Source organism: Coffea eugenioides, chromosome 3, assembly GCF_003713205.1.
Source record: "Coffea eugenioides isolate CCC68of chromosome 3, Ceug_1.0, whole genome shotgun sequence".
Taxonomy (NCBI): domain Eukaryota; kingdom Viridiplantae; phylum Streptophyta; class Magnoliopsida; order Gentianales; family Rubiaceae; genus Coffea; species Coffea eugenioides.
In genome coordinates this window covers 3,085,627-3,108,048 of record NC_040037.1, presented here as the reverse complement: position 1 = coordinate 3,108,048, position 22,422 = coordinate 3,085,627, and the positions used below count along the sequence as shown (strand labels likewise).

The following is a 22,422-nucleotide window of genomic DNA, read 5'->3' as shown; positions in this document are numbered from 1 at the left end:
TTTTCCTTTGATCCGACTTAGTAATATGGGCTAAATCATTTCTTGTCTTTCAAAAACAGTTGCCTGATTAATCAATAATCCCCATCTTCATTGAAAGAAGGAAAAAAAAAGAGTCTTTCAAAAATAGCTGCCTGATTAATCAATTCCATGTTCATTTATATTCATTGAAAAGTTAAAACAAGAATGCTCTGCCTGATTAATCAACCCCATCTTATCCTAAATAGGGAAAAAAATGATATGGGGAGAAACGCTAGAGGAAGGGTTTGAACCTTCGACCTTGTGGTTAACAGCCACACGCTCTAACCAACTGAGCTACTCCAGCTTGTTGTGTCGGTTTATGTCTTAGTGATCCAATTGGTTGAGAATAAACGATTTATGTTAATAAAAATACTCCTTATTAAGGCAAGACACTAGCAATTTTCTTTTTGCCTTTTTGAGTCAACTATTAAGCATTAAAATCTTGATTCATTGTACATTACTTCTCTTCTTAATTTCAAAGCTGACCTTTACTTTTTTTTTTTTTTTTTTACATATTCGAATCCTGCATGGAGAATATTTTACCTTCTACCTAAGAACTAAATCAGATGATTTTGACTGGGCATTGACACAATAATTTTGTTTGGATTGAGGCTTATTTGTAAAAAATTATTAGCTTGTATCATAAACATATTTTTACATCATTTTTTTATTTTTTCAATTACATTTTTATCTGACATACATTTCATCACAAAAAACGTGATAAAATATTATTTTAAAAATTTTTTTCCCTCTAGAATTGATTGTCTATGATATAAAATTTGTACAAAAGAACAAGAAAATCCTCCTATCAAATACAATCAAATTTTTTTTTTGGGGTTGAATATCCCTAAGCATTTTTTTTCTCTCCACAAGAGCAGTGGGCAAAATAGAAGTGAGGGAGCCCCAGAAAAGAATTTTCAAAAAATAAATAAGAACGCAGAGTTAAAACAGTAATATGTTATATGTTGCGTACAATGATGACATATCTAGTTGTGATCACTGGACTGGACCGTACCGTCCCTGTCAATGGGTCTCAAGCGGGGCCACTATTTTTTATTGTGAGACAATCCACGGTAACATGGGTCAGCATTAAAATTTGCATTAATGTTAAGACAAGGTCCAAGGTATCGCCCTCAATTTTCCGAATAAAAGTTCAAAGCTACATCCTCCGAGGCCCAAACCAAAACAGAAGATTAAAAAAATCCAAAAAAGAGAAAATTTTTTTTAATCGCATTCATCTTTTTGGTCCTTGGGAATTGAGCCCACCGTCCCTAGTTTCTCACCACTCACTAGTCACACTAATGCTACACACTCTCTCTCTCTCTGGTGCAGTTCAGATTTTCTGAGTCCTTCCTTTTTCCCTCCAATCCAACCCAGCCCTCTCTCTACCTTGTAATCCTACCGAGAAGGCATTTTTTCACAGAGTCACACAGTGAGAAAAGGGTATTCCCCTACCTGAAAGAATCAAGAAAAGGGTCAAAAAAAGGTATCTTCTTTCTTCAAAATTGCCTCTCATATCTAGGGTTTTAGGGTTTTTATATCGTTGTTCCCTGCTTCATACATTATCTTTTCAGAATGGAGAAAAAGGTTACAATTTTGTTTCCTTTAGTTTTTCTTTCCCTGTTTCGTAGAAGGTTCCTTTTTTCTCTTCGATCTGTTGCGTTTGGTGCATATTTGGCCATTTTCGGCCTTAGTACTGTATAAGACAAATGTTACCAAAGAAAAGAAGGAAATTATACGGATATGTTTGTTTACTTGTTTATCTTTTGCGATTGGCTTAACTGATGTAGATTCTGAAATGATCATATTATAGTATTTTCACATGAGGAAATTATTTCAGTTTCTAGGAATGCGTTATGCTTGTAAATTAACTACTTTCTGGTGTGCTTATTTGAGAAAAAAAGATTTGAACATTTTATTTAGATAATCTTGCTATTTTTTTAAGGAAAATGTAAAGCTCATTTGTTCCAAGATGATAATTCTTTGTAAAATTAACTAGGCGTGATCTAATAGTAGTGGCAAAATGTTCTTTTGAGGGATAGCTCTCCTTAAATTGATTGTTATTAACTTTTTTCGCCATAGTCGTACGAGTAATCTGAGGTGGAAATGGGGATGGAGACTAAGGATGCCCATTTAGTTTATAAGTTAGTTTGGAAGCAGTTTCAGGTTTTTTTGAATAATCATTGAATATAAGCTAACATGCAACATTTTATTCAGCTGTGTCTCAATGGATTCTGTGACTTCACATCCACAACGCCGACCATTTTCAATCAAACTCTGGCCCCCTAGTCAGAACACACGACAAATGCTTGTGGAGAGGATGACAAATAATCTTTCCGATCCAACCATTTTCACCCGCAAGTATGGCAGTCTAAGCAGGGAGGAGGCTACCAAAAATGCCCAACAAATTGAAGAGACAGCTTTTGCTTTGGCCAATCAACATTACGAAAAGGAGCCCGATGGTGATGGAAGTTCTGCAGTGCAGCTTTATGCTAAGGAATGTAGCCAGCTCATTCTGGACATTCTTAAAAAGGGACCCAGTACAGAGGACAAAGAGGTTCTGAAACCTAAAGATGTCTTTTCTCCAGATGAAACTTTTTTCGATATTTCTAAAGGACAGAGGGCATTTATAAAAGCAGAAGAAGCTGAGGAACTTCTGAGGCCGCTCAAAGAACCAGGGAACTGTTACAATAAAATATGTTTTAGTAACAGAAGTTTTGGCACTGACGCAGCCCTTGTTGCAGCTCCTATATTGTCATCACTCAAGGGACAATTGAAGGAAGTTGACTTGTCCGATTTTGTTGCAGGAAGACCTGAGGAAGAGGCTCTTGAAGTCATGAAAATATTTTCGGCTGCACTGGAAGGTTCTGTTTTGAAGTCTTTGAATCTTTCACACAATGCCTTGGGTGAAAAGGGAGTTAGGGCATTTGGGGAGCTCCTGAAGTCACAGACTAGTTTGGAGGCATTGTATCTGATGAATGATGGTATCTCTGAGGAAGCTGCACGAGCTGTTTGTGAGTTAGTTCCATCAACTGATCTACTTACAGTTCTCCATTTCCACAATAATATGACTGGAGATGAAGGGGCTATAGCTATCTCTGAAGTTGTAAAGCGTTCTCCATTACTTGAGGATTTCCGATGCTCTTCTACCAGGGTAGGCTCTGATGGAGGAATTGCCTTGTCTGAAGCACTTGGCACATGTACCTATCTCAGGAAACTTGATTTGCGGGATAACATGTTTGGTCTGGAAGCTGGCATTGCACTTAGTAAGGCACTTTCTTTCCATGCAAATCTCACTGAGGTTTATCTGAGCTACCTGAATTTGGAAGATAAGGGGGCAATTGCAATAGCTGATGCACTTAAGAGCACAGCCCCTCTACTTGAAGTGTTGGACATAGCTGGAAATGATATAACAGCTGAAGCTGCTCCTGCTTTAGCTGCCTGTGTAGCTGCAAAGCAGCACCTCACCAAGCTGAACTTGGCAGAGAATGAACTGAAAGATGATGGTGCCATTCAGATAAGCAAGGCTCTGGAGGAAAGTCATGACAAATTGAAGGAAGTTGATGTTAGCTCCAATTCATTGAGAAGGGTTGGAGCAAGGACGTTAGCTCAGTCCGTTGTGCACAAGCCTGACTTGAAGTTGCTGAATGTTGATGGGAACTTCATCTCTGATGAAGGCATTGATGAGTTAAAAGATATCTTCAAAAAATTCTCTGACAAGCTGGCACCTCTTGATGAGAATGACCCTGATGGAGGGGATGATGATGACCAGGAATCTGGGGATGGAAGTGAAGGGAGTGAAGAGGAATTAGAATCAAAACTTGAGAAGCTTGATGTCAAGGAAGAGAAATAGATGTTCTATCATTACAGAGAATTTATTGGGTCATTTTGGCGAACTTGCTCCTGAATGTTAAACTAGTCAAAACTTTTTCTGGATTTCTTGGTAATTGCTAGTTTGTATGTTGTTATGCGTCAGAGGTAACTGTTGCTTTGACTCCGGCTATGCTAGCAAATTCTTCCATCAAGATTTTATGTTTGATGGAAGTTTGATAGTCAGTTTTTGCCTCTCCTTGTTTGTTTTTCCAAAATTTGTAAGCTAATGTTGGGGGCCTTGGGGCACTATTGCAAACCTTTTACTATTTCGATTCTACTTTAGATCTTCTGCATTCCACCTTCTTTTTGGGTGCTTAAACTATTCCATGTATTTTTTTTTTTTACCTTTTTTATTTTTAAGTATAATCTCCCAACCGAGTGAAGCTATATATTCTCATCTTCTATGATACTTTGGGATCAAGTTGGATCCAGAAGAAGCTAGCTGTTGTACACAATCTTTTGAGGTTAGTAATTGTCTCTCTTTAGCCATTACATTTCCAAGTCCAGGTCACGAGAAGCAGTTACATTAGCAACTTGGAAAAAAAAAAAAAAGGGAAGAGAATCGAATGACATTTTCAGAAGATTTGAGTGAAAAACCCAGGACTACTGCTTTCACTTTATAGTCTACCCATTGTACATGATAAACATGTTGCAGCTCCGAAGTCCTATGAACAAATAGGATTCTACCATGGAGACTTAGCAATTGACCGGCCAAGCAGGTAATATTCTTTGGCCATCTCTGCTACGTAGAATGGCCACTTCCATATCTGCAGCTCAAACAAAGAGGTCAAAACCCACGTTTACATGCTAAGAGCTGCAGGTATCATACAAATTGGTATAGATACCAGAAAGAATATTCATTAAACATGCGGATTAGACTATCTAGATCTGCATTGCTTTATTTGCAAACCATTATGATCGCCTCTCTCTTTGCAATTCCCCCTTGAGCTCGGTGAATTTACTGAATTTTATACCAAGCTTGACCTCTTTTTCTGATGTGCTTTCCACGTCAAGCCATCCAAGCTGCCCTCTTTTCGATCTGAATGATCAATTTTGGAAGAGTTTGCATCCTCGTACTTCAATCTTTTAGGGATTGATGTTGACCCAGAGGAAGTTCTTGTTATTTCAGCTGCCACAGCCACAGTTTCATTCTTCAAGACTGGTAACCTTTTCTCACCTCCAGCACTATTATTTGGCAGGTCATTATTCAAAGTTGGATTGTCCAACCTCCTCTTCTTACCTTTATCTGAATGCTTAGCCAAGTCTCCATTCTCCACAGCCTTTGTCCACTCTAATTCACCATATGTATCAGCATAAACAACCTCTTTTCTGCGACGCTTTCCAGTGATATTAGCAGCTTCATATTGAAAACCTTTCCCCTTGCGCTCCTTAGTTTCTGGAGCTGCATAAGCCCAATCTGGTACTTCATGCTCTTCCATAAGGCGTGATCTGTAACTCTCCTTCCTTCTTCTATCCTCATCCATCTTCTCAAAAAGCCAGAACTCTTCATCTGATCGAGCAGCAAGACGGTTAATTTCTCTCTCACTAGGTACATCCGCTCCAAGTGAACTAGTACCTTTGCGCATTATCTCTTCCAACATCTCCCGCCTATCTTGAGCTGCAAAGACAATGATGAGGAGAGTCAATTTCATCTCTCATAAAATCCACAATGAGAGCATGGTGAATGCAGACAACTCAGATGCTACTGAACCTTGACGCTTCTGAGACCCAATAAATCCTAGAACAAAGCAATGCTAAACAACTATACTTTGAGCTGAACAGAAATCACTAGAGCACAAGACATAGATAATCCTACTCAAAGACTTGCACATTAGCAGCATAAAAATCTGATTTTTGTTTCTCATGGTAACTTAACAAAAGTCAAAGTGACAAATAAAATTACTGCAACTGAAAATTCGAGAAATTAGAAGTTCAGAAAGTGAAGCATGAAATTTCTTATAAAGACATGCTTATATAACCCCCCAAAAAATACAATAAAAAAAAATCCGAACTACTACCTTTTCTAGGTTACCAGAGTAATGTATAACTACAGGTACGATCTTTTCTGTGGTACCATAAAGTGGAATTCCAAAAGCATAGGAATTAGAAATCTCGAAAACAAAATGGAAAAGACATCAAATGAAAGCTCAAGAACACAATTCCTGCCATTGACTTCCACTTGAGGAACAAAGATAATAGATGGATCATGGAATTTGTAAAAATGACTAACCGGTAGAAGTTGTATTGAATAATCCAGCCTGGATAACCTTGGCATCTATGCCCATCTTCTGTTTAGCACGCTCCAATATAACTTCTTCAATTGATCCAACACTTACCAACACAAAGACCCTAACCTCCTTCTTTTGCCCAATGCGATGAGCTCGATCCTCTGCCTGTTGGTCCATTTGTGGATTCCAATCACTGTCAAAAATTATCACCGTATCTGCAGTCTGCAAATTCAAACCAAGTCCTCCAGCACGCGTGCTGAGAAGAAACATAAAATAAGGAGAATCTGGAGCATTAAACTGCCTTAGTAAAGACCCTCTTTCCTCGGTTTTTGTTGACCCATCAAGTCTAAGATATTTAAAGTCATGAAGTTGGAGATATATTTCAAGAATGTCCATGAGACGAGTCATTTGTGAGAAGAGGAGAACCCTGTGCCCAGATTTGTGTAGTTTGGGTAATAAGCGGTCAAGAAGCTCAAATTTGCCAGATGCTCTGAATACCTCCTCTTTGCGCCACATATTATACTCAGCCACAAATAGGTATGGGTGATTACAACATTTTCTGAGTTGCATGGAAAGGTTCTGTAGACTTTTAGATTTCCCAGTTCCTGCAATATCATCAGTGTAAATTAGCTACTTTGCCTAGGAAATACGGATTCATAGGCCACCAGTGGGCACTCCAGATAACGTGGGATCAGCCTCGGAAAAAAAAAAAGGGTAATATTATTCCCTTCCATGGCACGAGAACAAAAAATAGGAAAAAAAAAAGGGGAAAGAAACAAGAACCATCATTATTTTGTGAACTCAAACATATAGTTAAGTCAAACAACATACTAAATATGGACCCGAAAAAAAGAACATGCTAAATCAGGAAATGGCAAGTGCATTACTTAGTTTAACTGAGCATAATAATAAAACACCAATTCGGCACAATGAAGATGAAAAATAATCAGGTAAACACATCAAGGTACAGAACTTTGAAAGTTCAACCTGTGATGATTATAAAGATTTATAAAAGCAAACAACATTGAAAACACGAAGGGCCTACGAGGCATCATTTTTTACCATTATCCAGTCCAACTCTTCCCACGTCAGTGACTTGCTGATAGTATACTCTTTGCCATGCTGACATATCACACTTCAGTATGACCTGTATCTTCCCAGGAAGGAACTTCTCCACTTCATCTTTCTTTCTCCTCAGTATAAATGGCCTTATAACCTGAGGATGTGTCCAAAGCAAGAACAATACAAAATTATTAACACATAAACATCATAAGTAGGCAAGAGGTATAGGAAAAGGTAGAAACCAATACATACATGGTGCAGGCGCCGAATGACCAGAAGTTCTTCTTCATCTGTCAGGGTGACATTACCTCTATCCGCAAAAGGGGCATTAAACCACTCCTCAAAATTCTCAACTGAATTAAATATATTTGGAAGCAGAAAATTAAGCAGGGACCATAATTCCTGCAAGCTATTCTGAATGGGGGTACCAGTCAGTAGGAGTCTCCTCCTAATGTTGTAGCTGCACCCAAAAAACATAAAAAGGAACTTCAATCAGTTGAAATGGACTTCCATGCTACAATGTACTTTCTTGCAGAAAGAATGCAATTTCAGAGGTCCAAAGCAAGTAACGGAAGAGCAGGTTAACAAAAGAACATATATGTAAGAAAAGATCAAAACTTGGATTCTTTAAAGTGCAAAGGACTCAGAGAACATAAACAAACACACAGATATTCATGGCTTTGCTAACCAAAGCTAGATGAGAATTGGAGAGCATATAAAACAATATACTATAAACATTGAGAATAGGAACTCATGAAGCAGCCACATATTTGAAACTCAGGATTGATAAGAAAGAGGTACACTAAAGTATTAGTATTACTGTTGGAAATTTTAGCTGACATACCCCGTTACAATGGTTCGTGAAAGAACACAGTCATGATTTTTCAATCGATGTCCTTCATCCACAATCAAGTAGTTCCACTGAATTTTGTTTAGAACCTTTTTGTCCCTAATAACAAGGTCATAATGGGTAATCAACACATTGAACTTCCCCTCAATGAAAAACTCTTCTTTGATTGCCTTCCTTTCATCTGCACGCCCATCATAAAGAACAGCAACAACACTGCAGCCAGGGTGGGAGTTGAATTCCATCAGTTTTCATGCATGAAGATTCGTACCTGTAATTAAAAAAGCATGCATACAGAGAAACAGGCAAAAAGCGTGAGCTTGACATACCTTGGAGCCCAGGTTGCAAATTCATTGATCCAATTTGGTAGTACAGCTTTTGGGGCAACAATCAAGTGAGGCCCAGTTACCCCTTTATTTTCCATGAGATAAACAATCAAAGAAATTGTTTGAATCGTCTTCCCCAGCCCCATTTCATCTGCTAAAATTCCATTTAGATTATTATTGAACAAGGACAGCATCCACTGAAGCCCTTCTAACTGGTATTGTCTTAATTCTCCACCCTGAAGCATGGCTGGTTGCTCAGTCACCTGCAGAATATAACTGCAAATTAGATATGTACTTAAATAGGCATTAGTGTACACCCGACCAAGGTGAACAGAACCACAACCATTAAAAATTACCTTCTCTTCAATTGAATGCACAACTGAATTATACTGCCTCTGGCCTTCAAGTAAATCGCCTCCTTTTTTTGGGCTATTGGTTTCATTATCTAGAACGTCCTCATCTTCCAAAGGGCGTGATTGCCCTGGAGTTTCAGTCTTTGAAGCAGACAACTCAGGTAAGTCAGCATCTGAACCTTCCAATGGTTCAATGCCCTGAAGTTCAGCATCTTTTTGACGCTGAACAGCAGCTCCCAAACGAACCAGGAGATCGTTAGTCTTCCCTAGAAGCATAGTCAATCGTTCATTCTTGCTCTCCTCAACCATTTTCATATAAGCTTCCTGATCATCAGCCTTCAGAGCTTGAAATCTCAGTTTCTCTGCCCGTGTAGCACGTTGCCTTTGCTTTGCATGCCACGCCTGCATAAAAAAGTAAAGATGTGTCAGATGCTAACAACATAATCTACAATAGCTTTCTAGTGATTTGGATTAGCCAGTGACAAGATTATGTTGATTTCTGTGGTTCCATTGGATGAAAGTTGCCACACTTGAGATTTCCATGATAATTAGCAAGATATATTTATTGGGAAACAGAACTACCATTTTTCAGCTCTAACAAATTCTTTGACTAAACCTTATAGTTTCGTTTTAGGTAGATTACTAGAGTCTTCTACTGCTGTTTTTTGTATTACAGACAAACACCTTAGTATAAAGTGTATTGTATTTGTCCACCATGAACAAGAATATTGCAGGTTATGCAGAAAAAGAGAATAAACAAAATGCTTCACTGATGAATGACAAGTGAAACCCTACTTAATTCTTCTCCCATGTGCTGTGTATGATCTTGACAAATAACAATATGCCTATCCGATCCCAAGCTTCGGAGGGGCACAGGCACACACTCTTTGCCTTTACAGTATTCTTACTATATAAAAAGCCCAAGGGGAGAACTGAGTTACACTCTCATAACAACAATCTCATAAAAATTTATTCTTACAAAAGTGGATAAGATATTTTATTCCTGCATAGCAGTTCAACATATCACTGTCTCACCTCACTTTCTTCTTTTTAAGCACAATCATGGAGTGTCCCTCACCTAAATTACTAGTTTCAAATATTCTTAAATCAAGGCCCATGAGAGATACAGGACTGAACAAATAGAGATGTACCACCCATAACCTGATGAACATTCCACTGCCACAAGGTAATTAGTAATTTATCCAAGTTGTAATTTTTTTCTTATGAATGGCATAAATTTGCAAATAAATGAATAATTCTGCAAAAAGAAAAGAGTTTCATGCCTGGACACCATCATTGCGTTGTTTTCGCCTTTTTTGAGAAGCTTGAACTTGTAATTGGAGTTCACGTACAGCATTCAGCAAGTCTGCAAAGAATTTTCTTTTTCTAGTTTCTACATGGTTCCTTTCTTCCTCCTCCAATCTTGATAACCTCTGCAGTGACAATAGCTAACTATATTATCAGCTTATTATGAATTTTAGAATGTCCTCAATTAAGAATTCTAATTGCAATCAAAGGAAAAGTAACCCATAAGTCCAGGTCTGATCTGCAAATATCCAGATTGCAAGATATGCAATCACATACCAACTTTTAATCAGGCGAAAGTTTCATTTAACAGTTCATGTGGAGAATTGAAACAAAACAAATCCAGAGATCAACCACAAGACAGAGTTCAAACAAAAGCAGACTGTAAACAAAACTGCACCTCTGCATCACGTTTCTTTTTCAGGGGATCTTCAGTGTCAACAGCAAAAGCATCACCAATTCCATATAAAGGACGGCGCAGCCGCATCATGCCCCAATCAAACAACTGATTTTCAGGGCTTGTACAATGCAGACGCAGCCAGTACTCTGCACTGACTTCAGATCTTACTTTGTTCTGTAACTCCACTAACTGCAGAGAAAATCAACATATCCCAAATCGAACTAAGTACCACAGATAATTTAATGTAACAAGGAAACAGCTGCTGCTGCTATGGAAGCAAAGATGTGCAGCAGAGTCATCAAAGTCATGTATGAGGTTCCGATGGAACTGCTAGCTAAGAAATACAAGGAAATAATAGGTAGTGCAACTATTATTAACAGTGAAAAGGTAAATGTAAATGGTTGAACAGTTTCTCTGGATGCTACATTAAACTAGTTTACGTTGATGGCAAGAGTTTCATTAGAAGTTAATATCCAATGATGCAGCATTTTCATTCTTTATGATACATTAAAATCAGCACCTTAATTATCAGACCAATTACTATGATCAAGGATTTGTTTGCATGCTTCTAGAATAGTCTCAAGTCAGTAACTACTAGTGCTTAGAGCACTCCATAAGTGTGCTTGATATTAGGGTAGTGGGCATGTAATTAATCAAAACAATTACCATTAAAAGAATTTATTTTTACCCTTTAACATAAAGATGATATCATAATCTCAGAGATAGTTTTGGAAAATCATAAAAAATGACATTAAACTAAAGCATCCTCTTATGCTTCATACATAGATGAAGTATTTGCTATTTAACCCTTCAACATAGAGAAAATATCATCATGTAAAACAGTAGTTTAGAACAATCAGCAATTACGATCTAAGTTTTCAAGATCTGGATCCTACCTAGGATTGTTTTTGGTTTGCAGAATTGGATCATAGGATCAGTATAAAAAATCGTCAGATTTATGATTTATATGTTTGCAATTCATATATATAGTAACAGATAATGTAATTCATGTGCAATCAATATAATGACATTGTTAATTAAGGTTAAAATTGTGCTATATAAAGTATTTGGGGCAGTTTGGAAATTATATTATGACATTACATGAAAAATTGCCTTGTGCTTTGTTATAGCAATATTCTTTGTTTGGCACTAAGAAGTTAGCTAAAGCAATCAACATAAAATAAGTTAAATATCCTCAACCCACAAACACAATTGGGTACAATTACTTAAATAAAGGTGGCCAACTTGTACTAATAATTTATTCCTGCCACGATCTATTCCATACTAAACATGAAAATTTAAACAAAATATAACAGCTCATATCCAAAATCTACCTTTAATCCATAGAGTTCAAGCAAGCACTTTGTCTGCAGGTCCTCACCTCTGCTTGCGGGGAGTTCTAGTGCAAAACAAAAGCAAACACAATCTTTTATATGGATGTTTACTAAGACTGGCATCAAAAGAGTTTATTAGGATCTGATCGAGTATCACTCAGTCTCCTTCTATTCAAATCTTGAAGCAAAGATTTAAATTAATTATTGTGCATTCACAACAAATGAATGCTTAAATCAGTACCATGTTATTAGTATCATCTCAATGAACATGCCTGCTAAATCAATGAAATTCCACTGCAAATAAAAGGAAAATGTTGAGAAGAAGGAATAAGATAGAACCTGTTTTACTTTTTGTTTTTTTAAAGAAAAAAAATTGTTCCAAATTAAGCTAGATACCATGGAACTTTGACTTTTGCTCAAGCATTATCCAATAACGAGAAACGTGCAAAAATAATCATCTTCTTGGAACCAAATCTGACATTCTAATCATCACGAGTCATACACCAGCCAGAGAGAGAGAGAGAGAGATCCTTTTATGTCTAACAAGCACATATTTTCTAGAGATGGAAATTGGCCCTCGCCAATTCGCCTTCCCATAATTTGGCCATGTACAATATGGAGTTGGTTGAAAATTGCATTGGCATATGAGGACACCCACCTACCCACAAATATATAACAAAGCCCTATATGTCAAAGACATGTACTAACAACTCCCCAACCCACAAAGAAATCCAACAAGAAGCACATGAATATACCCCAACAGAATGCCAGAAAAAGTAGTAGAAAACTTTTACTGTTTAAATCACTAATCTAATCCCATTTGTAGGTCTTGTTAAACCTAACTATTGATCATTCCCCTCTTCTACAGTATTATTGATTAACTGTAAATAATTTCAAAATATCAACCTATTCAATTCCAAAATAAAGCATATGTAGAAAAATGGGATCACAAAGCTGCTTGCGGTATATGACAAAATTGAGTAGAACCCCTGTGGTCTGAAGTATACATGCCACTCTGGGTAGGACAAATAATAATCTAACTTTGATAAATACAGATAAAACAAATGCTCTCTAAACTTTACAGACATCCATCTCTTGTAACATTTGATTTAGATGCGCTGCAAGTTATCTGTGCAGTTGGCCAATAAAGTATTACTTGTCTACTTGGCATGGAACTTGAGGGGAAATGAACTATTTTTTCCTCTAAAAGCACCTCTATCTCATTTCCAATTTGCCACCTTCTCTCAAAAAACTGCTGGCCCATTTCCAGCATTTCCCCTTCCTTTCTCCTTACCCACCCAACATTACACCATGCATAACAACCCCCCCCCCCTCCCAAAAAAAAAAAAAAGCCAGCAACATCCAGCTTCCTCATAGTCACGAAGATTGAATCAACAAGTAAGTACAATAAATCAAAATACCAGAAATGACTAAGTGGAAAACTTGATGCACTTGATAAAATTACTGATGCAAGATACCCACAAAACAAATCTAATTACCTTCAAGTTCAGTCAGACGGCGGTGAATATGGCTCTGGAAATGAGATTCTTTTAGTTCACCCAATCCAGAACCCGACATGCAATTCTCTCGTTGCTTCAGCACTGCCACCTCAAAGTCTGCCATTAAATCCCCATAACTTGACATTCCAGCTCTATCCTGCAACCAAGTCATTAACTTTCATCACTGAACGCAACAAGAAAGCAATGATAAACAAGTGGCAAGGTTTAAGTACAAAGGGGTAAACTGACTACCAGAATAGAAGTATATGATCACTGACAAACTAGAAAGGTCGCCTGAAGCCCAAAGTAGAAAGGAATGTCAAAGCAGAAATTATTGCTATCTCTCCAAGTGTATACATCCTAAGTACAAGATTTGAAAAACTCTAAACTGTCCCCTTTCAACTCAAGGTGGAAAAGAAAAAACCCTCAAATCCTAAAGAACTTTTATTGGAAAATCTCCACATGATACACCCAAGGAAACCAAATCCTATTTAAACAGTTCATAAAAATGAACTCCGTTATGCACTACGACAAAAGAAAAATAAGTCTAATTACTCTCAGAAGAATCTGTGAGCTGTTTCATAACACTAAACTAGTTACAGCTGAAGAAACAAGTATAAAAACAAGCTTCTTGTTCCTTCTTTTGTCTTGATTTTTTTTTTTTTTGATGAATAGCACTCATTTGTACCACGTACAAATATGAATAAACTAATCTTAATAATCTACCGATGGCATTAACAAATTATCCACGAAATTTTGCGATAAGAAATACTTGCAATAAACGGTGACAATAAGAGCTCGTCAAACACAAGAATTTAATTCCATTAAATACAATAAATTTGTGGTCTGCCAACACAGCTAAAAATTGATACTTTCTCGGAAAACAAAATCAAAATCTGATAAACGCAACCTCAATCGCTGAATCACACTAGAAAATTACTCACTTTCGCCGCAGCTCTTTCGGCAGCAACCGCACTAGATCCAACCCCGCCGCCACCAACGACGTTGGCATCGTCGTTTTGATTGTCGGCTCCACGCTCAGTTGCCTCCTCCTCCTCGTTCTTGTCATCATCAACATGGTTATTCTCCTCATCGGCGGCAGTATCAGCGGTGGTGCCGTCATGGTAAATAGAGGAAACAGCATCAAAAACATCTTGAGGAAGGGGAAGATTACGGGAGAGAAAATTAAGGGCACAAATTAACGTCCTAGTTTTCTCTATCTCCTCTCCACTAGCATTATCACCGGAATTAACGTCAGTATGAATTTCGCTAGGGTTACCGGCGCTGCCGCCTGCTCCTCCGCCTGGCTGAGAAGTCGTTTCGACCTGAGCCGCCATGGCTCTCTCGGCTCGGAGCCTCTGGCGCGAAGAAGGGAACCGTTAAACTCTTTATTTTTTTCGGTGTTTAAATCGTTGGAGAATTTGAAAAATTAGAGGCAAAACAGGGGTGGGTTTATATATGTGTAATCGGCTGTAAGTATATATGTTAGTGCTGATTTGAGTCTTAAAAAAAAATTGAAAAACTAATAGAAGAGGCGAGGCGCTAGTTTTCTTTTCTCCTGTTTCTCTCTCTATAACGAAGGAAAAAATGCCTGCTTATTTGAGGGCCTGTGACAGTGGCTCGGGTATTTGACCCGTTTGAATTCCGGATATTTAGTAGAATTACGGAGCTGTCCTTGTTGAGTGTTATGACGGTTTTACCCCTCCAATTATGGCATTAAACCCCAAAATGGGCTGAATTCTTGCGTCCAATTGGAAGGGTTTTTTTTTTATTTTATTTTAAATGTATGTGGAAACAATATACTTGTATGTGAATTTATTCTTTGCGGGGTTAAAGTCTAACTAACTTTATTTAGTTTTTACATTGTTGCGATTATCGTAGCATATTTTTTCTAATTTTTAATTATTTTTGCGGATGAGCAAATTATTCTTTCAACATGTTCACTGGTAAATTTTTCCTAACATAATTTCTCTAATTTTTATTTTTATTTTTTGAAGATAAGCAAGTTGCTAAATTAGGTAACTAAAAATTGTCAGATATTTCTAAGTGGAAATTATTAAGAGGAAGAGAGAGAGAAGGTTGGAAAAACAAATAAGAAGTGAAGCTACTCTATTGTCTTTTAAATTTACACTTTAATTGCATGGACATCGTTGCTTAATCATCTTCCAAAAGAGAATATGGACCAATTTACCACATGTAGCATATAGGCAGACACGAAGGTCTGTACTAGGGATGGCAATAGGGGCGGGTGATCGCGGACACCCGCCCCGCAAGGGGGTGGGGCGGGGACGGGGGAAATTTTTTTTCCCCTGCTTAGAAACGGGGCGGGGGGCGGGGGGCGGGGGAGTGTACCCCCGCCCCATCCCTCGCCCTGCCACCCGCTTTAAAAAAATAAATATATAAAATATATATGTATATAATTATATATATAATATATAATTTAATTAGTTACAAACTTATGATAATGATATTATTAGTTATATGTATTATATAATGTCTATTAGTATATATAATATAATTGATATTATTAATTATACTAATAATTATATATGTGTACTAATACAAATTATTAATTGGTTATACTAAATTTACTAATACATTTATACTAAATCCCTAATTACACTTAATACAATAACATTTTTTTCTTAAAAAAAGCACAAGCACAATAATGAATTAGTGATTGTATTTGTGCAAAAAGTGAAAACTTAACTACTTTAGTTATATTTATTTCATCATGTTGGATTGTATTCAAATAATTTTTATTTGATTATTTTTATAAGTTTCAATTGTAAAATTACAATGAATAATAATTTGATAATGTGTTGATATTTTAGTACTTGATTATTTGTTAAAATTTAACCATAATAAAATTATATAACAATTTTTTATTAGCCCCGCGGGGGAAGCGGACGGGGCGGGGCGGGGAGTTGGGGGGAGTTTGTAGGCAGCGGGATGGGAGCCCGTTGCCATCCCTAGTGTGCACACATGCTAAGAAATCATAGGCTGCTTTCTGAGTCCCCCTTAGACGGCTTTCTGGGCCGTTCTCTCGTTAACTGCTTGTGTGTGTATCTTTATTAGTTGTGTGTGTTATTTGCCGTAAGGGGAAAAAAATGCTAAGAAATCATAGGAAACAGAGATTTATGAAGTCAAAATATTGGGAATCAACGCCTTTAATTTGTAAGAGTCGAACAAGCACACGATTAAGCATTTTGGAGGCTCAAAGGAGAAGTGACCCAGGGGGGTATATGTATGGCGGGGTACCAAATGAAAGACAATGAGGAAATTCTTGATGCAATTGCCACGAAAAAAGGTTAGCAAAGACGACAGGTGAAAAAACCCCACATCTACAAGTACTCTTATGCTGTTTGCAGCTGCTAAATACTAATACAATATAAAGGTTTCAGCAATTGGTGCCATATTACAAGGCTTGCCAAACAAAAAATGTAAAATTTACAAGAAAAAAATTTCCTGGCTGCAGGAGGAAACACCCGCCTGGCAGATGTTCATGCCCCATATTCCTTTCCATCAAATCACCATTTCAGAAATCTCCAATGAAAACAGCTCAAGGAAAGCAATATTTTTCTGCTCCTTTTCATGATACCATTGCTCTCCGTGGCAACAAGCTTCAGAACAAGAAGAATAGTCATCCTCAAACCTGACTAAAGGGTTGGTCATTATCTGATATTACGTCTGCTATTTGATGGCTTTAGGTGGCTAGATCCTTTTGGGCGCATCTCTAGCCCGACTAATTGGTTCTTGAAAATACTGCAGAGAGATAAATACCGCTTCCTGGTTGTAGAAATAGACAAACAAAGACGTTAGTGAAGCCTTTATTGATGGATGACAAGTTCTCTCCAGGTGAAATGAGATTTATGAAGTACCTCAGTCCGTATGGTTCTACTTCCTTGATGAGGACACACGTTCAAATACAAGTCAAACACTTCTCGCACATCTTTTCCCTGAATGGTGAGAAAAGATTAGCATACACAGAAACTCTAGTCAGTATCCACCTTCGTCCATAAAATCTCTTAACTGAGATAGCAGCATGTACCAATTTCTTGACCAAAACCTAATGTTACCATGCTTGAAATGCTTCACAATTCTTCAGCATAAAATATGATCAAGTGCAGATCAGGAGGAGAGAGAGAGAATCTACCAGGCTAGCCACTCTATATGCAACAACTATATGTTCAGTGAGCTACCAGTAAGAACAAGAAAGACTCTACACTACCTTCAAATTTTTGTCTTCCTCGATACATTCTTCCAGTCCAGCGAGCCCTCCAAAAGCAATTAATAGGTGCCTAAGTTATGAAACATGCAAAAGCTGGAATTTAATGCTTAAATGACACATGATGATGAACGAGTCAGACACTCTATGCTCCTTGGATGCACCGAAACAAGGCTGAAATAGCATATACTGGTAATTCTGCCATAACATTAACTATGTTGATATACCTGAATGATGGTAGCGAAAGTTCAGAAGACTTGATAACAACTCCATGTTCTGAGGTGCCAATCAGAAGATCATACCCTCCCTAAAACCAAATTTCAAGAAATCAAATGAGAGAAGCGCATTTTCCATGTTGCAGAAAGAAGAACCAAGCAATGCTTTCCTATATAGGATTAAGAAAAGGACAATAAATACCTTGTATGGGCAGCTACTTATCACAGCACTTATGTTGGAAGCATATCTTACTTTGTAACCCCAGTACATCCCCACTTCATCCCTAGGCCTGGAAGATGGGACAACTTGATAAGTTAGACCTGAAATGAGATATTACAAAAGAATTACAATTAATCCACCATTGTGATCATGGAATACATTCAAGGACTACAAGATTTAAGAGGCTCAGCTATGAGCATCTTGGCAAGCTTGTTTTGACTCTGACCTACACTAAATATAAGCGAGATAAGACCTGAATACTAAGACATCTGTGATCTACACTAAACCTCTCTTCAACAACTATTAACAGTTGATTACCATTGTCTTATGTAAATTAAAACAGCAAACCATGGTCGCCTGATTCTCCTGAACAACAATTTCCACTCCAAACTTGCCATGATGTACAACCATGTGATGTCAAAAAAAAAAAAAAAAAAAAAACCATGGTCTTACAAATGAAAATTTATATGAGGTCTAGTTGATTACCTGTATCCAGATTACGATTTGAGCCCATAGCCACTGTTACTCTTCTTCCTGGTTCAATCACTTCATCAATCAAAACATTCTGCAGGGAAGAGCAATCATGAGAAGTAAAAATAAATCCTGCTCTTATTTTCCTTTTTTTTTTTGTTTTTTAATCATTTACAAAAAGTGAAAGCAACCAGCCACACAGAAAGTAAACAGCATGGATAAAAGGATTCAAAAGGCAGATGCTCAAAAGATCTGTCAACTGATGCAATGGATGATTTGCCCCAACTCTGTCCTTCTCATCCACAGGGACTTGTATACAGGTGAAGCAATCGACAAAATTGTAGGATCAATGCAAGCCTCAATAATCCACAATGAGAAAAAGATGAATGCATGCATGCTCTTCCAATGCACATTACAACTTTTGATGTACTTGTCCACAATACGTAGCTGTTTCTATCAAAGGTTAAAGGCACAACCATAATAGCTATGCTTTGCTGCATGACCACTATTAGATTGAGCCCTTAGCAAAAAGATTTTCAAGACAATGCAAGTAACCATGTTCTATAGAAGCTGAACTTATTTGAGTAAGATAAATTATCAGGCATATATGTCTATACCAAATGTATCGTAATGCTACTACCTAAGTATAAACGAACCATCGACATGAAACATAACCCTCCTGAATGCACACAACATGCTATACCTTGCTAAGCCCCACATCTACGAGACTTCCAGCAGAATCAGGAGCTTGGTTTTTTAACGTGATGCCTAAAAAATTCAAAAAAGATAAAGGTTAAAAGTTGAAGACAGACCTGCTTTAGGTCTAAACCAAATTTAAGTATATTTGTCATGGAAATATTTCCAGTCATTAAACACAAGACCTTAAGACTTTTGACCAGATATTTATGTCATTCACTTTACCACCCAAAGGTCTGGAAAACCCTATAACTCAAGCCTCAAGGTTGGAGAAATAAAAATGCCCCACATAGTTGGTATCAGAAACAAAACTGTTACACTTGATTATGCAATATAAGAAACCTAATCAGTGTCATAGGAGGAGAGGTGCAAAGTCATTGCATCAGAATATAGCTTGTCAACAGAAAACTTACCTGAAGTTCAGCGATCAAGTGTAAGCCATCATATGCACAGACTTTGCACCATATCCATGAACAATTGACTAAATAGATGTATATACAAGTTGAGGCTCTAAAGGGCAAATTGTGGACACTCAGTTTACTTCTGAATGGATTAATAAATTCCTCAGCAGGAGAGGTACAAATTCATGGCATCACAACGTAGCTAATTAACAGAAAACATAGCCAAAGTTTGGCAATCAAGTACAAGTCATCACATGCATAGTTTGCACCAGATTTATGAATAACCAACTATTGTCCACATAAGCATTAATTAAAACTTTAAAGAGACCAAAATTGAACACTGAATTTATTTTCTAGTGAAAAGTGGAAACCAGGGTTGCTAATTTTAATATCCGAAATGAAGGCCAGGAAATAATCAACACAAGGATTCCAAGCATATGGAAGAAACAACTCAGAATTTTAAAGATATCTAATGAAACTACACTCCTACACAAACAACATGGTGCAACACTCAGGACATCCATAGAATCTTAGTTGATTAGATTCTGAATTTGACATTGCTGTAGTTTTTACTTAACAATCTTAGCAAGCTTGCCATTTGTCCTGCTCCATTAACTATGTTAACTAATAGTTTCAATCGATGGATGAGGATAAATAGCTCAAATCACTGATCACTTAAACACACTGAAAGCGAAATGAGGATGTTGGCTAGGGAAATCACAAGAGAAGGACTTATTTGTCTATTAGGTGGCAAGACGAGCATTTCAGAGGCAGCTAGGAAGCTCTGGGATAGCTTTCTAGAGCATGCCTCTTGTCTCAGAATCTCACTAGACAATGATCCTCACAATTTCTTTCAGTACCCTCGCTTACCCTTCTACCTTCCTTTCAATAATCCCACAGCTCTAATAGGAAGGAGAGGAAATTGGTTTCTACCTTCTCGATAGGGAGCCCATTCATGCCTACGCAGATGATGTGGGGCATCAAGGGGGGGCAGCAGACCCTGCAAAAAGTCCCTCTCAAGTATAAGCTCTCAACAATTACAAAATGGAGAAATATTCAAAAGAATAAATTATCTTGTGACACATTAATCACAAATTGAGAAGTCGGGTCCTCACCACAAATCTTAAGTTGTTATGCATAGGAAAAAGACTCTTCCTCAGATACTGTGGTGTCTCCAAGTATCTCAAAATCCTTACAAGAAAAGCTGCACCACTTTCATTATCATCTGAATTGTTCTCTTGGTTCAGCAACTCAGACTCATCCACTGAGGTACTCTTATTATCAATCACAATAACCTGCCAAAAACAAGAACAACCATGTAAATCTTGCTGACACTTCCCCACAACCCTTTTAAGCCCTTTCCTGCCTTGTATGCATCCGCTTACTTTGTGATCTTTGTTACCATTCAGACTAAACTGACCAAAATTATAGTCGATCATAAGAAGCAAAAACAGATTGACAAACCTCATCTACTCGAAAAATAGTTGCAGCTCGAGCAATCTGACCAGCCAACTGATAAAGCACAAAAAAAGGACGGTAAAAAAAATCAACATTGGAAATGCATAACATATATCCTCCTGCATACATAAAAAAAACCACTTAAGAAACCCAAAAATCTCATTAAGCAAACAAAAAATCAATTTTTTTTTTCTATTTCCAACTGAAACTAAAACTCAAATACCTAAAGCAAACATATTCGTCTCGATATTTTACTCAAAAACTTTACACAGAAAATCGATAGAGACCCCTCTAATGAAATCCATGGATGCTTATTGAGCAATCTAAAGAATTCACCTTCCTCTATTTTCCACAAAATCTAAAGCAAAAATATATTGGTCGAGATACGATCTTTTTTTTTTTCCTTAAAAACACAGGCTAATTAACACGAAGAGACAGCAAAAAGAGGGGTTACTCGGGTGGCAAGTTCAAGGGATTGAGCGTTGTCAATAATAGAGCCAGGAAGAGCAATGGAAACTGTAGGTGTTTCATTTGAATCGCCGTCGTTTTCCTCTTTATTTCTCTTCTTCTTCTTCTTCTTCTTCTTCTTTCTCTCAGAAGAATCAACATTAAGGAGCTCAAGCTTGGTCTCTACTTTAGCATTATCATCAGGGCCATTCTCTGTAACTTGTTCTGCTGCTTCTCTCGCGGCTCTCTTCTTCTTCCCCATTTTCAGCTGTCACACCGGACAAGGGTTTATTGAGGGCTTTAACTTTTAATGCAATGGCTTTCCAACGACACCCTTGAGAGTCTGTAAAAGTATGAAATGGCCTCCACAATTTTAAGCAAATTGCCTTTCTGACCACTTATCTTTGCTTTTTCACATTATGTTAAAGATTTTTCATGACTTGAAATCTGAAACTATTACGTGTTACTATTACTTGATGGTTACCGTCTTGTTTTCATTTTTTTTTCTTTTAATAAATTTGAAGTGAAAGTGTCAACTAAATCCACAACTAATTAATTCTAGTAGCATCCCACTTTGTTCTATTTGTTCTTTTTTCGATTGATAAATTTGGAATTAAGATATCAATTGAATCAATTAATAGCGATTGTAATAGCTTTACAGGCACATTAAGTTTGATAGTCACAATTACATATAGAATTGAAGATGAAAATATCTAATTTTTGGCATAATGAGATAAAATAACGACAGATTTGAAGGATTAGTAATTGAGAGCAATCTATAAATTTCAAAATAAATATAGTGTATGTAACATTTTAATTTTCCTATATTATATATACTAAGAAAATTCTACGGTTCTTTTCAGAGGAGAACCACTCTCTCAATGTATATCCCTTAATGATGATAGTGATTTATATTTTAAATAGTTAAAACTTTTACAATGACGAGCCTAAAATATTTGTGTTTGCTATTCAAAAGAGATTGTAGAATATTCCTGCATATCATTCAAGAGTAATCTATTTTGAGGAATCACTGCTCAATTT

General features: G+C 37.1%; 3 protein-coding genes and 2 non-coding genes across 7 annotated transcripts; 1 reads left to right on the top strand and 4 right to left on the bottom strand.

Annotated features, from left to right (window-relative positions):
- Window positions 1-248: 248 nt before the first annotated feature.
- On the bottom strand, window positions 249-322 carry TRNAN-GUU. Its single transcript has one exon. It is a non-coding gene; the product is annotated as a tRNA-Asn (tRNA).
- A 970-nt stretch (window positions 323-1,292) lies between these two features.
- LOC113764981 (RAN GTPase-activating protein 2) lies at window positions 1,293-4,187 on the top strand. The gene is made up of 2 exons (XM_027309031.1): window positions 1,293-1,504; window positions 2,236-4,187. The coding sequence occupies exon 2, from the start codon at window positions 2,246-2,248 to the stop codon at window positions 3,869-3,871; it is 1,626 nt and encodes a 541-aa protein (XP_027164832.1). The 5' UTR covers window positions 1,293-1,504; window positions 2,236-2,245; the 3' UTR covers window positions 3,872-4,187.
- A 293-nt stretch (window positions 4,188-4,480) lies between these two features.
- Window positions 4,481-14,782, bottom strand: LOC113764980 (probable ATP-dependent DNA helicase CHR12). Its single transcript, XM_027309030.1, has 12 exons — window positions 14,190-14,782; window positions 13,246-13,402; window positions 11,747-11,811; window positions 10,413-10,601; window positions 9,991-10,140; window positions 8,711-9,109; window positions 8,358-8,617; window positions 8,026-8,244; window positions 7,434-7,641; window positions 7,182-7,335; window positions 6,122-6,724; window positions 4,481-5,509 (listed from the first exon to the last, which is right to left on the bottom strand). Exons 1-12 carry the CDS (start codon window positions 14,580-14,582, stop codon window positions 4,860-4,862), a joined length of 3,447 nt encoding a protein of 1,148 aa, XP_027164831.1. The 5' UTR covers window positions 14,583-14,782; the 3' UTR covers window positions 4,481-4,859.
- Window positions 14,783-16,520: 1,738 nt separating this feature from the next.
- LOC113764485 (putative methyltransferase C9orf114 homolog) lies at window positions 16,521-21,671 on the bottom strand. 3 transcript variants are annotated; one of them, XM_027308398.1, is made up of 11 exons: window positions 21,389-21,671; window positions 20,941-20,988; window positions 20,592-20,771; window positions 20,410-20,476; window positions 19,083-19,147; window positions 18,395-18,473; window positions 17,891-18,009; window positions 17,701-17,780; window positions 17,477-17,546; window positions 17,127-17,204; window positions 16,521-17,034 (listed from the first exon to the last, which is right to left on the bottom strand). In XM_027308398.1, the coding sequence occupies exons 1-11, from the start codon at window positions 21,641-21,643 to the stop codon at window positions 16,960-16,962; spliced, it is 1,116 nt and encodes a 371-aa protein (XP_027164199.1). In that variant the 5' UTR covers window positions 21,644-21,671; the 3' UTR covers window positions 16,521-16,959. The 3 variants fall into 3 exon arrangements, with proteins under 3 accessions (XP_027164199.1, XP_027164201.1, XP_027164200.1); XM_027308400.1 differs by having other exon boundaries at window positions 20,941-21,053; window positions 21,389-21,476; XM_027308399.1 differs by lacking the exon at window positions 17,477-17,546 and having other exon boundaries at window positions 16,943-17,034.
- LOC113767232 lies at window positions 19,454-19,515 on the bottom strand. Its single transcript, XR_003467950.1, has one exon. It is a non-coding gene; the product is annotated as a small nucleolar RNA snoR101 (small nucleolar RNA).
- Window positions 21,672-22,422: the final 751 nt, after the last annotated feature.